Raw genomic sequence first — 16,834 nt, 5'->3', positions numbered from 1 at the left:
TGAATTCTTAATTTTCTGTCAGAAGCTCTAGGATTAATGTTGATCCAAATTTTTCTTGCCTATAATTTATTACCACATTTTTACACCAAAGCTATTAACAATCAGAAAAAACTATTACTGAGATTATGGTTCTCACCTTAATGTTTTGAAACCTTTTCAAGTGGACACTTCTGATGAAGGTTGAAAACTTTAAAAAATGAACAATAATGGTTCATTGATTTTTGGCCTGAACATTAGCCCAGCTAACTCAGCCCAGTCTATAGATAGCTATTAGAACAAGCTGACATTGCGAAATTTTAAATCATTCACAGATTACAATCTCAGATCCTTTCAATATTATAGAAACACAGACAGTTAAGAAATGTAGATCTGTATTTGGGAAACTGTAGTATATTTTGTTTATAACCACTGAAGAAAAATCCCATGATAGGGTTAATGGAGATTTTCTTTTATGAAGTGGTCACAAAAATTACATTGTTTCACAATGAGCAGAGCCACAAATAAATAAGGTTTATACTTCAAAGGACATTCAACAGATCACCAAAATCAAGTCATCTCTAAACACTGCGTTAAAAACATTACCATGAAAAGAGAACAGTTTTTATCGTTGTATCTGTGCATCATACACACAGTGAAGTGCAGCAAGTATAAGAGAGGTAGGGAAAAGTAGAGACACAAGACACTTTAACAAGATAGTCTCAAATCAAGACCTCAAGTAGACAATGATATTAAAAATACAAAAGATCAAAACAGTAGATATTTTAGATATACTTGAGAACCTGAAACCAAAAAAATAGGAAATACTCCATCCTTTCAAGCACACAGGGAAAATTTAGATAAACTGACCTTAGGCCACAAAGAAAATCTTGGTAAAGTTGAAAAAAATAGAAATATAAAGAGTAATAGCAGAGAAGTTATTGTTTTTTTTTTTTTTTTTATTTTTATTTTTTATTTAAAAAAAAATTTTTTTTTTTTTTTTTTTTTTTTTTTTTTTTTTTTTTTAGTCCACTAGTTTTTAATACTGTATTTCTTGATCATTTTTTTTTTTTTTCTTTTTTTTTTTTTTTTTTTTTTTTTCTGAAATTTATTGACAAATTGGTTTCCATACATCACCCAGTGCTCATCCCAAAAGGTGCCCTCCTCAATACCCATCACCCACCCTCTCCTCCCTCCCACCCCCCATCAACCCTCAGTTTGTTCTCAGTTTTTAACAGTCTCTTATGCTTTGGCTCTCTCCCATTCTAACCTCTTTTTTTTTTTTTTTTTTCCTTCCCCTCCCCCATGGGTTCCTGTTCAGTTTCTCAGGATCCACATAAGAGTGAAACCATATGGTATCTGTCTTTCTCTGTATGGCTTATTTCACTTAGCATCACACTCTCCAGTTCCATCCACGTTGCTACAAAAGGCCATATTTCATTTTTTCTCATTGCCATGTAATATTCCATTGTGTATATAAACCACAATTTCTTTATCCATTCATCAGTTGATGGACATTTAGGCTCTTTCCATAATTTGGCTATTGTTGAGAGTGCTGCTATGAACATTGGGGTACAAGTGGCCCTATGCATCAGTGCTCCTGTATCCCTTGGATAAATTCCTAGCAGTGCTATTGCTGGGTCATAGGGTAGGTCTATTTTTAATTTTCTGAGGAACCTCCACACTGCTTTCCAGAGCGGCTGCACCAATTTGCATTCCCACCAACAGTGCAAGAGGGTTCCCGTTTCTCCACATCCTCTCCAGCATCTATAGTCTCCTGATTTGTTCATTTTGGCCACTCTGACTGGCGTGAGGTGATACCTGAGTGTGGTTTTGATTTGTATTTCCCTGATAAGGAGCGACGCTGAACATCTTTTCATGTGCCTGTTGGCCATCCGGATGTCTTCTTTAGAGAAGTGTCTATTCATGTTTTCTGCCCATTTCTTCACTGGGTTATTTGTTTTTCGGGTGTGGAGTTTGGTGAGCTCTTTATAGATTTTGGATACTAGCCCTTTGTCTGATATGTCATTTGCGAATATCTTTTCCCATTCCGTTGGTTGCCTTTTAGTTTTGTTGGTTGTTTCCTTTGCTGTGCAGAAGCTTTTTATCTTCATAAGGTCCCAGTAATTCACTTTTGCTTTTAATTCCCTTGCCTTTGGGGATGTGTCGAGTAAGAGATTGCTACGGCTGAGGTCAGAGAGGTCTTTTCCTGCTTTCTCCTCTAAGGTTTTGATGGTTTCCTGTCTCACATTTAGGTCCTTTATCCATTTTGAGTTTATTTTTGTGAATGGTGTGAGAAAGTGGTCTAGTTTCAACCTTCTGCATGTTGCTGTCCAGTTCTCCCAGCACCATTTGTTAAAGAGGCTGTCTTTTTTCCATTGGATGTTCTTTCCTGCTTTGTCAAAGATGAGTTGGCCATACGTTTGTGGGTCTAGTTCTGGGGTTTCTATTCTATTCCATTGGTCTATGTGTCTGTTTTGGTGCCAATACCATGCTGTCTTGATGATGACAGCTTTGTAGTAGAGGCTAAAGTCTGGGATTGTGATGCCTCCTGCTTTGGTCTTCTTCTTCAAAATTCCTTTGGCTATTCGGGGCCTTTTGTGGTTCCATATGAATTTTAGGATTGCTTGTTCTAGTTTCGAGAAGAATGCTGGTGCAATTTTGATTGGGATTGCATTGAATGTGTAGATAGCTTTGGGTAGTATTGACATTTTGACAATATTTATTTTTCCAATCCATGAGCAGGGAATGTCTTTCCATTTCTTTAAATCTTCTTCAATTTCCTTCAGAAGCTTTCTATAGTTTTCAGCATACAGATCCTTTACATCTTTGGTTAGATTTATTCCTAGGTATTTCATGCTTCTTGGTGCAATTGTGAATGGGATCAGTTTCTTTATTTGTCTTTCTGTTGCTTCATTGTTAGTGTATAAGAATGCAACTGATTTCTGTACATTGATTTTGTATCCTGCAACTTTGCTGAATTCCTGTATCAGTTCTAGCAGACTTTTGGTGGAGTCTATCGGATTTTCCATGTATAATATCATGTCATCTGCAAAAAGCGAAAGCTTGACTTCATCTTTGCCAATTTTGATGCCTTTGATTTCCTTTTGTTGTCTGATTGCTGATGCTAGAACTTCCAGCACTATGTTAAACAGCAGCGGTGAGAGTGGGCATCCTTGTCGTGTTCCTGATCTCAGGGAAAAAGCTTTCAGTTTTTCCCCGTTGAGGATGATGTTAGCTGTGGGCTTTTCATAAATGGCTTTTATGATCTTTAAGTATGTTCCTTCTATCCCGACTTTCTCAAGGGTTTTTATTAAGAAAGGGTGCTGGATTTTGTCGAAGGCCTTTTCTGCATCGATTGACAGGATCATATGGTTCTTCTCTCTTTTTTTGTTAATGTGATGTATCACGTTGATTGATTTGCGAATGTTGAACCAGCCCTGCATCCCAGGAATGAATCCCACTTGATCATGGTGAATAATTCTTTTTATATGCCGTTGAATTCGATTTGCTAGTATCTTATTGAGAATTTTTGCATCCATATTCATCAGGGATATTGGCCTGTAGTTCTCTTTTTTTACTGGGTCTCTGTCTGGTTTAGGAATCAAAGTAATACTGGCTTCATAGAATGAGTCTGGAAGTTTTCCTTCCCTTTCTATTTCTTGGAATAGCTTGAGAAGGATAGGTATTATCTCTGCTTTAAACGTCTGGTAGAACTCCCCTGGGAAGCCATCTGGTCCTGGACTCTTATTTGTTGGGAGATTTTTGATAACCGATTCAATTTCTTCGCTGGTTATGGGTCTGTTCAAGCTTTCTATTTCCTCCTGATTGAGTTTTGGAAGCGTGTGGGTGTTCAGGAATTCGTCCATTTCTTCCAGGTTGTCCAATTTGTTGGCATATAAGTTTTCATAGTATTCCCTGATAATTGTTTGTATCTCTGAGGGATTGGTTGTAATCATTCCATTTTCATTCATGATTTTATCTATTTGGGTCATCTCCCTTTTCTTTTTGAGAAGCCTGGCTAGAGGTTTGTCAATTTTGTTTATTTTTTCAAAAAACCAACTCTTGGTTTCGTTGATCTGCTCTACAGTTTTTTTAGTTTCTATATTGTTTATTTCTGCTCTGATCTTTATTATTTCTCTTCTTCTGCTGGGCTTAGGCTGCCTTTGCTGTTCTGCTTCTAGTTCCTTTAGGTGTGCTGTTAGATTTTGTATTTGGGATTTTTCTTGTTTCTTGAGATAGGCCTGGATTGCAATGTATTTTCCTCTCAGGACTGCCTTTGCTGCGTCCCAAAGCGTTTGGATTGTTGTATTTTCATTTTCGTTTGTTTCCATATATTTTTTAATTTCTTCTCTAATTGCCTGGTTGACCCACTCATTCGTTAGTAGGGTGTTCTTTAACCTCCATGCTTTTGGAGGTTTTCCAGACTTTTTCCTGTGGTTGATTTCAAGCTTCATGGCATTGTGGTCTGAAAGTAAGCATGGTATAATTTCAATTCTTGTAAACTTATGAAGGGCTGTTTTGTGACCCAGTATATGATCTATCTTGGAGAATGTTCCATGTGCACTCGAGAAGAAAGTATATTCTGTTGCTTTGGGATGCAGAGTTCTAAATATATCTGTCAAGTCCATCTCATCCAATGTCTCATTCAGGGCCCTTGTTTCTTTATTGACCGTGTGTCTAGATGATCTATCCATTTCTGTAAGTGGTGTATTAAAGTCCCCTGCAATTACCACATTCTTATCAATAAGGTTGCTTATGTTTATGAGTAATTGTTTTATATATTTGGGGGCTCCGGTATTCGGTGCATAGACATTGATAATTGTTAGCTCTTCCTGATGGATAGACCCTGTAACTATTATATAATGTCCTTCTTCATCTCTTGTTACAGCCTTTAATTTAAAGTCTAGTTTGTCTGATATAAGTATGGCTACTCCAGCTTTCTTTTGGCTTCCAGTCGCATGATAAATAGTTCTCCATCCCCTCACTCTCAATCTAAAGGTGTCCTCAGGTCTAAAATGAGTCTCTTGTAGACAGCAAATAGATGGGTCTTGTTTTTTTATCCATTCTGATACCCTATGTCTTTTGGTTGGCGCATTTAATCCATTTACATTCAGTGTTATTATAGAAAGATACGGGTTTAGAGTCATTGTGATGTCTGTATGTTTTATGCTTATAGTGATGTCTCTGGGACTTTGTCTCACAGGGTCCCCCTTAGGATCTCTTGTAGGGCTGGTTTAGTGGTGACAAATTCCTTCAGTTTTTGTTTGTTTGGGAAGACCTTTATCTCTCCTTCTATTCTAAATGACAGACTTGCTGGATAAAGGATTCTTGGCTGCATATTTTTTCTGTCTAGCACCCTGAAAATCTCTTGCCAATTCTTTCTGGCCTGCCAAGTTTCAAAAGAGAGATCAGTCACGAGTCTTATAGGTCTCCCTTTATATGTGAGGGCACGTTTACCCCTTGCTGCTTTCAGAATTTTCTCTTTATCCTTGTATTTTGCCAGTTTCACTATGATATGTCGTGCAGAAGATCGATTCAAGTTACGTCTGAAGGGAGTTCTCTGTGCCTCTTGGATTTCAATGCCTTTTTCCTTCCCCAGTTCAGGGAAGTTCTCAGCTATGATTTCTTCAAGTACCCCTTCAGCACCTTTCCCTCTCTCTTCCTCCTCTGGGATACCAATTATGCGTATATTATTTCTTTTTAGTGTATCACTTAATTCTCTAATTTTCCCCTCATACTCCTGGATTTTTTTATCTCTCTTTTTCTCAGCTTCCTCTTTTTCCATAACTTTATCTTCTAGTTCACCTATTCTCTCCTCTGCCTCTTCAAGCCGAGCTGTGGTGGTTTCCATTTTGTTATGCATTTCGTTTAAAGCGTTTTTCAGCTCCTCGTGACTGTTCCTTAGTCCCTTGATCTCTGTAGCAAGAGATTCTCTGCTGTCCTGTATACTGTTTTCAAGCCCAGCGATTAATTTTATGACTATTATTCTAAATTCACTTTCTGTTATATTATTTAAATCCTTTTTGATCAGCTCATTAGCTGTTGTTATTTCCTGGAGATTCTTCTGAGGGGAGTTCTTCCGCTTGGTCATTTTGGATAGTCCCTGGCGTGGTGAGGACCTGCAGGGCACTTCCCCTGTGCTGTGGTGTATAACAGGAGTTGGTGGGCGGGGCCGCAGTCAGACCTGATGTCTGCCCCCAGCCCACCGCTGGGGCCACAGTCAGACTGGTGTGTGCCTTCTCTTCCCCTCTCCTAGGGGCGGGATTCACTGTGGGGTGGTGTGGCTCGTCTGGGCTACTTGCACCCTGCCAGGCTTGTGATGCTGGGGATCTGGCGTATTAGCTGGGGTGGGTAGGCAAGGTGCTCGGGGGCAGGAGGGGCAGGCTTAGATCGCTTCTCCTTAGGTGATCCACTTCAGGAGGGGCCCTGTGGCAGCGGGAGGGAGTCAGATCCGCTGCCGGAGGTTTGGCTCCGCAGAAGCGCAGAGTTGGGTGTTTGCGCGGAGCGAGCAAGTTCCCTGGCAGGAACCGGTTCCCTTTGGGATTTCGGCTGGGGGATGGGCGGGGGAAATGGCGCTGGCGAGCGCCTTTGTTCCCCACCAAACTGAGCTCTGTTGTCAGGGGGCTCAGCAGCTCTCCCTCCCTTTGTCCTCCAGCCTTCCCGCTTTCCGAGCAGAGCTGTTAATTTCTGACCTCCCAGACGCTAAGTCGCGCTTGCTGTCGGAACACAGTCCGCCCGGCCCCTCCGCTTTTGCAAGCCCGACTCGGGGGCTCTGCTTGGCCGGCGAGCCGCCCCTCTGCCCCGGCTCCCTCCCGCCAGTCCGTGGAGCGTGCACCGCCTCGCCGCCCTTCCTACCCTCTTCCGTGGGTCTCTCGTCTGCGTTTGGCTCCGGCGACTCTGTTCTGCTAATCCTCTGGCGGTTTTCTGGGTTATTTAGGCAGGTGTAGATGGAATCTAAGTGATCAGCAGGACGTGCGGTGAGCCCAGCGTTCTCCTAAGCCGCCATCTTGCCGCAACTCAAAAATTTTTTTTTTTAACGTTTATTTATTTTGGGACAGAGAGAGACAGAGCATGAACGGGGGAGGGGCAGAGAGAGAGGGAGACACAGAATCGGAAACAGGCTCCAGGCTCCGAGCCATCAGCCCAGAGCCTGACGTGGGGCTCGAACTCACGGACCGTGAGATCGTGACCTGGCTGAAGTCGGACGCTTAACCGACTGCGCCACCCAGGCGCCCAGAAGTTATTGTTTTTAATGGAAATAACATACACACACATGCACACACACATACAACAAACAAAAGGCTCTTCGACCTAAAATTTTTAAATGTACAATTAAAAACTTATTGGATCATAGGTAAAATCCAAACCTAAAGAGGAGAATTTCTTGAAAATAATGATAATGAAAACATGACATATAAGATCAGATCCATAAATTCAGCTAAAGCTTTTAATGGAGAAAAGCTTTAATACTAATATAAATCAAATGAGAATAAATGCTCAATCAATTCAAAAAGAAAAAGGAACACAGTAAAGCAAAGACAGAATAAAAGAAAAAACAAATACATGTATTAGAAAAGAGAAAGAACTAATCTATCAATCCAAAAGCCAACTCTCTGAAAATCATTGGCTAACCTAAAGCAAGAAAAAAGGGAAAAAGCAAAAGTATCCCGAATCAGACATAACAAAATAAAAATAGGCATCAGAACAAAGAAAAATAAAGAAAAACATGAGATTTCTTCACAACTCTATGTAGAAAGTTTTAAAACCCAGAGGAAATAATTTTTTAGAAAAATACAATTTGACAAAATTGACTTCAAAGCCAAAAGTCTAATTTCCATAAAAAAATAAAGAACTTTTCATAAAACAGTACCAGACTTTTTTTTTTTTAACGTTTATGTATTTTTGAGACAGAGAGAGACAGAGCATGAATGGGGGAGGGGCAGAGAGGGAGACACAGAATCCAAAGCAGGATCCAGGCTCTGAGCTGTCAGCACAGAGCCCGATGTGGGGCTTGAACCCACAGACCGTGAGAACATGACCTGAGCTGAAGTTGGACACTTAACTGGCTGAGCCACCTAGGTGCCCCCAGACTCAGTTGGTTTCACATGGGAATTTTACCAAACCTTTAAGGAGCAGAAAATCCCAGTACCACTTAGGATATTCCAGAGGAAAGAATTAGTAATATTTTGTTATTATACAGTACTTGGACTACCTGTGAAGCACTAGAGTGTTACTTGAAAGTAAACTGGAATTAGTTGTAAATGTACACTGCAAACTCTAGTGCAACCGCTATAAAAAAAGTGAAAATGAGTAAATTGATATGCTGGAAAAGGAGAAACTGGAATAATATAAAATTGCTCATTAAAACCATAGTAGGCACAAAAAGAGTGGAAGACAAAAGGAACAAAGAACAATGGTAACAAACAGAAAACAGTAACAAATATAATAGACATTAATTCATTTATATGAATACTTCCTTTAAACATCAATGGACTACATCAATGAAAACAGAGACTGTCAGAGTGGACTAAAAAATAAGACCCAAATACATGCTGTCTACAAGAAATAAATTTATATATAAAGACACAGAAAAAAAGGAAAAGAGATGGAGAAAGATATACTGTGCTAATACTAATCAAAAGAGAGTGGATGTAGCTATGTTAATTTCAGACAGAGCAGACTTCAAAGCAAGAAAAGTGACCAGGGACAAAAAGAGGCGTTACATAATGATAAAGCAGTCAATTCTCTAAGAAGACATAAAAATCCTTAATATATATGTGCCTAACAACAGAGTGTCAAAAAACTTAAGGCAAAAACTGATATAAACTGTAAGGAAAAGGCATGATCCACTATTACAGTTGGAGACTTTAACATCGCTCTGTCAAAAATGGACAGATCTAGCAAGGAGAAAATCAGTAAGAACACAGTTTAACTCAAAAGCACCATCAATCTATACTGGATACAACTGACGTCTATAGACTACTTCATCCAACAACAGCAGAATACACATGTTTCTCAAGCTCATAGGGGACACTCACCACAAAACAGACCATGTTCTGGACCATAAAACACACTTTTAAAAGAATAGACATCACACCACGTTTGCTCCCAGACCACAATGTAATTAAACTAGAAATCAATAACAGAAAGCTAGTTGGAAAATCCCAAAATACGTGGAGATTAAACAACACACCTCTAATTAACACATGACTGAAAGAAAAAACCTCGAGAGCAATTTAAAAATATTTCAAATTAAATGAAGCTGAAATACAACTTATCGAAATTTGTGGAATGCAGTGAAAGCAGGGTTTACAGAAGAATTTACAGCATTTCTAAAACTCTAAAATCCATAATCAAAGCTTCCACTTTAAAAAACTCGAAAAAGAACAGCAAATTAAATCTAAAGTAAGCAGTGAAAAAGAATAAAAATTAGAGCAGAAATCAAAATTGAAAACAGGAATCAACAGAGAAGAATCAAAGAAACCTAAAGCCAGTCTTGGAAAACATCAATAAAATTGATAAGCTAGTCAGGCTAACTAGGAAAAAAAGAGAGAAGACATAAGTTAGTAATATCAGAAACAAAAGAGGAGACATTACTACAAATCCCAAGGACATTAAAAGGATAATTAAGGAATACTACAAACAATGCTACGACCACAAATTTGATAACCTATATGAAATAGTCTAATTCCTCAAAAAAAGACAATCTGCTAAAACTCATACATGAAGAAAGACAATCTGAGTAAGCCATTCAGTTCCATTAAAGAAACTGAAACAATAATTAATAATCTTCTAAAACAGAAAGCACCAGGCCCAGGTGGATTCACATGCAAATTCTATCAAACATTTAAGAAAGGAATTAGAGCAATTCTCTACAGTCTTTTTCAGAAAACAGAAGCAGAATACTTCCTGACTCATTCTATGAAGACAGCATTTAATAGCAAAATAATACCAAAACCAGACAAAGGCACCGCAATCTTGTTGTAATGACAAATATTTCTTAAGAACATAGATGCAAATATCCTGAAAATATTAGCAAATCAAATACATCAATATATAAAAAGATCTGCCCAACACAACCTAGTGGGATTTATACCAGGTATGCAAGGTTGATTCACCAATCAAAAGTCAATTAAAATAATCCATCACATCAACAGACTTAAGAAGAAAAAATCATGTGATCATTTCCATAGATACAGTGAAAGCATTTGACAAAATCTAACATCCATTCGTGATAAAAACTCTTAGCATACTACAAGCAGAGGGGAACTTCCTCAACTAGAGAAACTAAAACTTAGGAAACTAAACATACTCATACCATATAATCCTATAGTGGCATTCCTTGGAATTTACTAAAACTGGTTACCTATTGGTAATAGGGTGGAACAATCAAGAGATAAAAAGACTTTGCTGAAGGTAAACTGTTTGGGAGATTTAACTCTGCAACCATGTAAATGTTTTATGATGAGAAAATGAAATAAAATAAAAAGAAACCCTAGAACAAAAATCAAAATTAAATAAAGCAATGCAACTGTTGTTATCAATTTTGTGGTCTGACCTCAGAGAAGAACTGTTTCAAGTGACTTGACATACAATAATTTGATTATATGTCCTTAACAGATTTCACAGGTATTTCCCTAATGGGATATATCCTAAGAACTACAAAGAAATCTTAAACTGTTCTCAGTAATATTATTAGTGATATTATTGTTATTCTGGAACTATTAAACATAAGATAATGCAACTGAATGTCAACAGGGACTCTAATAGCATACTAGCATCCGTACAAGTACTGAAAATAGTGCCAAAAATTACTTGTCCGTGATATAAGCCTAGTACACAAAAGGGGCCACAACTCAACTCACTGTCTTCCCCATCTTACTTAATGGCATCGAAAACCTACTTAGGTTTAACATGTCCCCTCCACTCATTCTTTTGGTCATCAAATCCTACTGACTCTACCTCGTGCCTCTGTGTTAAATTTAGTTCCATTGTGTTAAATTTGGTTCAGATTGCCCAAACACATCCTTTGCAATAAAAATGTTACATGAGCCACATATGTAATTTCGGATATTATTGTTTCCATCTTAAAAAGAAAAAAGAAACAGGGAAAATTAAAATTCTGATATCTTTAACCCAGTCTATCCAAAATATTGTCATTTCAACATGTAAACAAAAATTATTAATGAGCTACTTGACTTTTACTTTACATATCAAGGCTTTGAAATTCACTACGTATTTTACACTTACAGAACAGCTCAATTCAGACTAGCCCCATTTCAAGTGTTCAGCAGCCCCACTGGAGCACAGATGCCCCAGACCACCAGAGGTCCAAACACTGGCTACGCATCAGAATCACTCTTCATTCATTAAGTGAACTTACTAGTTGCAGGGTCTAGAGGCGAATCTGTGAACAAGAATAGATTCCTGGCGTACAAATCTCTTTTCTCTTGCCAAACCCTGACTGACACATTAAGACTATTCACAATCTGATCGACCTAATCCACCTCTTCAGCCCTTATCACAAATTCACATGCTATAATTTCCATTCTTTGAACACATATCTTCACAGATTCTCAAACACACTAGGAGTCCTTTAAAACTCTTTATTGTTAGTGTGTTGGTTTTTTTCCTCTTCCTAAACTTTCACTGCCCCCTCTTTCATCCTACCTATCCTTCAACACTCAGGGCAAATATCCTTTCCCTCTGTGAAATGTTCTGTGGTTCCCCATGGAGGTATTTACTCTCTCCACTGTGTGTTTTATTCATCTCTCTGTCATACTATCGTACTTTATAGAATTACAATTTATCTATTGATGAATGTCTCCCCACAAGATCATGGGTTATCCACCTCATAACTCAGACACACTGGAGCTGGATTCAGTGGGACAGAAGGGGTAGAATTATACTTATTTTGTGAAAAATCACACACAACCTATCTTAGCGACACTGTTATCTAACCTATAGGTGCCCCTACCTAAACTAAATGACTTTCCCATAGAAATTTATTACATTAAGATCAGCAGGCCCATGTGCTGCAGTAGGAATATCACAGAAACGAACAGCACTTGTTATCCTGCCATACAGATCACTCTAAATAGTTAATGCCCCGGTATCCTAGCTTATTAACAGTCTTCTCTAAGTTTGGATAGTCAATTTCCTAAAACCTTATCACTCTTGAATCTTCTAACTATAACCCTTAGGTATGCATGGCATTCAGCACCTTTGAGGGCTTTCTCTTCTAGAGAAAGTAAAAATCAGGCTTAAAATTTTTTTTTAATGTTTTTGGGGTGCAGAGAGCAAGGGAGACAGAGGAACCAAAGTGGGCTCTGCGCTGACAGTAGAGAGCCGGACACGAGCCTGGAACTCATGAACTGTGAGATCATGACCTGAGCCAAAGTCTGACACTCAATTGGCTGAAACACCCAGGTGCCCCAGGCTTTAAATTTCTTAATGTAATGTCAACTTAGCTGTCTACTAAACCGATAATGCTGAACATATAAACCTTTATGATCAGCAACACACTTAGATTTAGGTATCTGTTAACAACCTAAATCTCCAAAGCTGATGCTCATCTCCTATAAAGGGCCTAAAGCCAATTTATATTAGACAGGAAGGCTGAGAGCTATTCTCACCCCTGTCCATACCATTTTCCAACAGTCACCATGGACCAGCCACTCATGCTTCTTTGTTTTACATGTATTTTCTTCACAGTAACACATTGATATAGCCATCAACTCCATTTTACAGATAAGGAAACTGACAGTAAAGTTAAAAAACAATTCCTAAAATAATGTCTTCAGAATACGAATTCCAGATGTTTGCCCTTTAAACTACAGCCCATTTAGTGGTGTGCTAGAGTCAGGTCCACACTGACTCACAAGAGCCAACTGTTAAATTTTTAGGAACTGCACAAGCCACTGTTAAACGGAGCTATGATTAAAAATTAAATCATAGGGACACCTGGGTGGCTCGGTCGGTTGGGCGTCTGACTTCGGCTCAGGTCATGATCTCACTGTTTGGGACTTTGAGCCTCACATCGGGCTCTGTGCTGACAGCTCAGAGCCTGGAGCCTGCTTTGGATTCTGGGTCTCCCTCTCTCTCTGCCCATTCCCTGCTCGTGCTCTGTCTCTCCCTCTCTCTCTCAAAATAAATAAACATTAAAAAAAGAAAATTAAAAAAAAATTAAAGCATATAAGCTGACAGTTAAATAATAAAAACAAAGGTACTACTTATTTGAAACTTCCTAAATATTTTAGTACATTTTACTTGAGGTTAATTACACTTATTATATATGTGTATATACATCTGTGTGTGACATACATGTGAATAATACTATATAATGGTGTGAAAACGAGTATCTCTTCTCAACTCTGTATTCAGTGATATCACTTTGCCAGCTTGAGACCGAGCACGATGGGAGTACTTACACCAAAGAAACCGGCGAATCCTACAAAGCATGGCTCCCCACGCCCCAAGTGGTTGTTACATATTACTAGCAAACCACAAGTTCGCTCCTTATTCTGAATAATCAGTTATTTCAAAATGCAATATGCAAAATTTGCAAAATGCAAAATGCAATTTTCAGCCTCTATCCAGAAACTCTCATTCCAGTAGATCAGGGGTAGAGTATCAGCATGTATTTTGCAAAAGACTATCCTCTAAAAACCTTCTGATACATACCTGTAGCTGAGAAGTACACTTTGAGATTTCTAAAGCAGTATTATGGATCATATCAGTCGTTAGAAGCTACAAACTTAAAACTGCACTACTTTAGGTTCCCAAAGAGAAGTCTCTACAAACTATAATGTGAAACTGTGACACAGCTTTTTTATCAAGGATCAAAGACAATCACAGGAAAGCTTCTATAAAGCTTAAATTATCAGAAACGTTTCTGTTTAAATAATCTTAATAAAAAGATTATAATATGAGACAACTAAGATATCCACATGAAAAAAAGTAAGGCTGGACCATACATAAAAATTAAATCAAAATGGATCAAAGCTAGAGCTCTAAGATTCTTTGAAGAAAACACGGCATAAATCTTTGTGACCCTGAATTAGACAATGGTTTCTTAAATAAGACACCTAAAGCACAAACAACAACAAAAACACAGATAAACTGGATTTCATCAAATTAAAAACATTTGTGCTTTAAAGGACATCATCAAGAACATAAAAAGATAACCCAAAGAATGGAAGAAAACTTTTAAAAATCGTATAAAAGGAATTTGTATCTAAAATACATAGAGTTGAAGGGGCACCTGGGTGGCTCAGTCCGACTTCAGCTTGGGTCATGATCTCATGGTTTGAGAGTTAGAGCCCCACGTTGGGCTCTGTCCTGACAGCTCAGAGCCTGAGCCTGCTTCAGATTCTCTCTCTCTCTCTCTCTCTCTCTCTCTCTCTCTCTCTCTCTCTCGGCTCCTCCCCCACTCATGCTCTCTCTCAAAAATAAACATTAAAAAAAATTTTTTTAAATACATAGAGTTGTTACAAACCAACAAAAAGACAACCCAATTAAAACACAGGCAAAGGATTTGAATGAACATGTCTCCTGAGAAGGTATGCAGGTCGCCAATAAGCACAGGAGACGATATTCAGTATCATTAGCCATCAGGGAATTGCAAAAACTACAATTAGATTACCACGTCACATCCATTAAGATGGCTATAACGAATGACTTAGATCATAGCAAATGCTGATAAAGACACAGAGAATTGAAAACCTCCTACACTGCTGACAAGAATGTAAAATGGTGTAGCTGCTTCGGAAAACAATCTAGCAGTTGCTCAAAAAATTAAACATAGAGTTGCTGTATGATGCAGCAATTCTACTCCAGGATATAAATCCAAGAGAAATGAAAACATGTGTCCACTCAAAAAATTGTGTATGGATGTTCATAGCAGCATTATACCTAAAAGCCAAAAAGTGGAAACAACCCAAATGTTCATCTACTAATGAATGGATAAACATGATATGTTAATACAATGGAATATTATTTGGCAAAAACAAGGAATAAAATATTGATGTATCCTATAGTCTTTCATGAACCTTGAAAACTCTATGTTAAGTGAAAGACACTAGTCAAAAACAAAACCACATATTGCGTAACTCCAGCATTATGAAATATCCACAGCAGGCAAATCTATAGTGATCGTAAGTGGAATAGTGGTCACCTAGGGCTCGTGGTCAGTTGGATGATTCAAGTGTGACCACTAAAGGGTATGGGGTTTCTTTTCAGGGTGATGAAAATGCTCCAAAATTGATTGTGGTGATGGTTGCCTAACTCTGGGAATATACAAAAAACCACTGAAATGTACACTTGAAATGGATGAACAGTATGGTATGTGAGTTATATCTCAATAATCTGTTACACATACACATAAATTTCTTAAAAAAAATTAACTCAGGAAGAGATTTCCATTTCTGAAAAACTGATGTCTTCTTTTATTCAATAAGTTATACTGAAGCATCGATTTATATATTGATATAAATTTATATACTTATACAACCACCAAATTATATATAATCATCAATTATATTTCTCTTCTGGCTTCATTACCAGGAAATTCACCACTGAATTTGTGGTCACATGTGCTTTCCTTCACCTAAGTTCTCTAGTTCAGCTTCCATCACCACCACGTCTGCTTTCACTGTTTTAATTTCTAAGTGTTCTACTGTAACCCACTTCAATCTTTCTTAGAAGCAAGCAGGATAGGACAGCTGACTGAATTCTGAAAACTTCAGAATACTTTTAGATGCTCAGGATGCCCACCAAGATACAGAAATCCTATGAAATTCAGCCTGGGCTCTGCTAACCAATTCCCTTCACCTTAATTAACTACCATCAAGAACTAATTCAGAGAATTAGGAGTTTTCCCAGAGGATGTTTTTCCTCTAAATTACATTATTCACATAAAACATTATAACCCGGTATTACACATTTACCATATATTTAGCACCCAAGATACTATTTTGAGTGGAACGTAAATAATAAATCACTACCGAAATTAAACTTTGTTTTGGGAAATTCATTCCTACCCTAACAGGTGAGGATGACTCGTCTGTGTTTCGTTTCTGGGACTCAGTGTCCACATCTTGGCGCTTATTCTTCATTCTTTCTCTAAGATCCCCTGTAGGTCTTTCTGGTGACCTTTGAACCGAAAAAAACAAAAACAAAAGAAAAACAAAACAAAACAACAAAGATCTATATTCATATAACACTTATAAGACCATATTTACAGAAATACCTCACAAATCAATAAAAATTTTCTAACTGTCCATGGCTCCTAATGTTCAGAAAAATAATCAATTTGCTTGAGCTTAAATATTAATATATAAATAATACAAGCATCACTTACAAGTTTTCTCCCAATACCAACCAGAAGTGTATACATTAAAATTCCATGGGGAGGCAGGTACTAGTGATAAGAATAAGAAACTGCATGTGAGCTGAGAAAAAAGAATTTGTAATTAACAGCTTAACTTGTTTTTCTAAAAATCACATAAATGTATTACTTGTATTTGAAGTAAAAAGTCAGAAGATAAAGTTTTAAACCCCAACGTTGTAAAATTAATCAAAAGGCAACATTAGCGGTATTTTCACATATACACGTATGTGGTTGGATGCAATGCCAACAACTGAGAATTACCCACCTCAAGAATCATGGCAAATATAGGATTTTTCTGTTATTCTTATAACTCTTCTTAAATTTGGTATTGTTTCAGAACAGAAAATAGTTAAAGGATTCAAAGCAAGATTTAGGCAGCGGAGTTCCTTTAATTAAGGAAAATCATATATATTTATATTCAACACTGTAAACCTTAATAACTTATACTGAAAGTTCGATAAACAG

The 16,834-nt window shown here is 37.8% G+C and overlaps 1 protein-coding gene across 17 annotated transcripts in view; it reads right to left on the bottom strand.

Annotated features, from left to right (window-relative positions):
• ZC3H13 (zinc finger CCCH-type containing 13) overlaps window positions 1–16,834 on the bottom strand; it is a 103,061-nt gene that overhangs the window by 77,026 nt on the left and 9,201 nt on the right. For 9 of the 17 annotated variants that reach the window (XM_043578895.1, XM_043578941.1, XM_043578949.1 and 6 more), the window contains exon 4: window positions 16,020–16,131. In XM_043578895.1, coding sequence (XP_043434830.1) covers window positions 16,020–16,131 — 112 coding nt within the window. Of the gene's footprint in view, window positions 1–136; window positions 188–16,019; window positions 16,132–16,834 lie in introns of all 17 variants that reach the window. The other 8 variants (XM_043578863.1, XM_043578919.1, XM_043578870.1 and 5 more) reach the window with 1 other exon arrangement.

This window comes from Prionailurus bengalensis, chromosome A1 (genome assembly GCF_016509475.1).
Source record: "Prionailurus bengalensis isolate Pbe53 chromosome A1, Fcat_Pben_1.1_paternal_pri, whole genome shotgun sequence".
NCBI classification, from domain to species: domain Eukaryota; kingdom Metazoa; phylum Chordata; class Mammalia; order Carnivora; family Felidae; genus Prionailurus; species Prionailurus bengalensis.
This window is presented reverse-complemented; position numbering and strand designations above follow the sequence as displayed.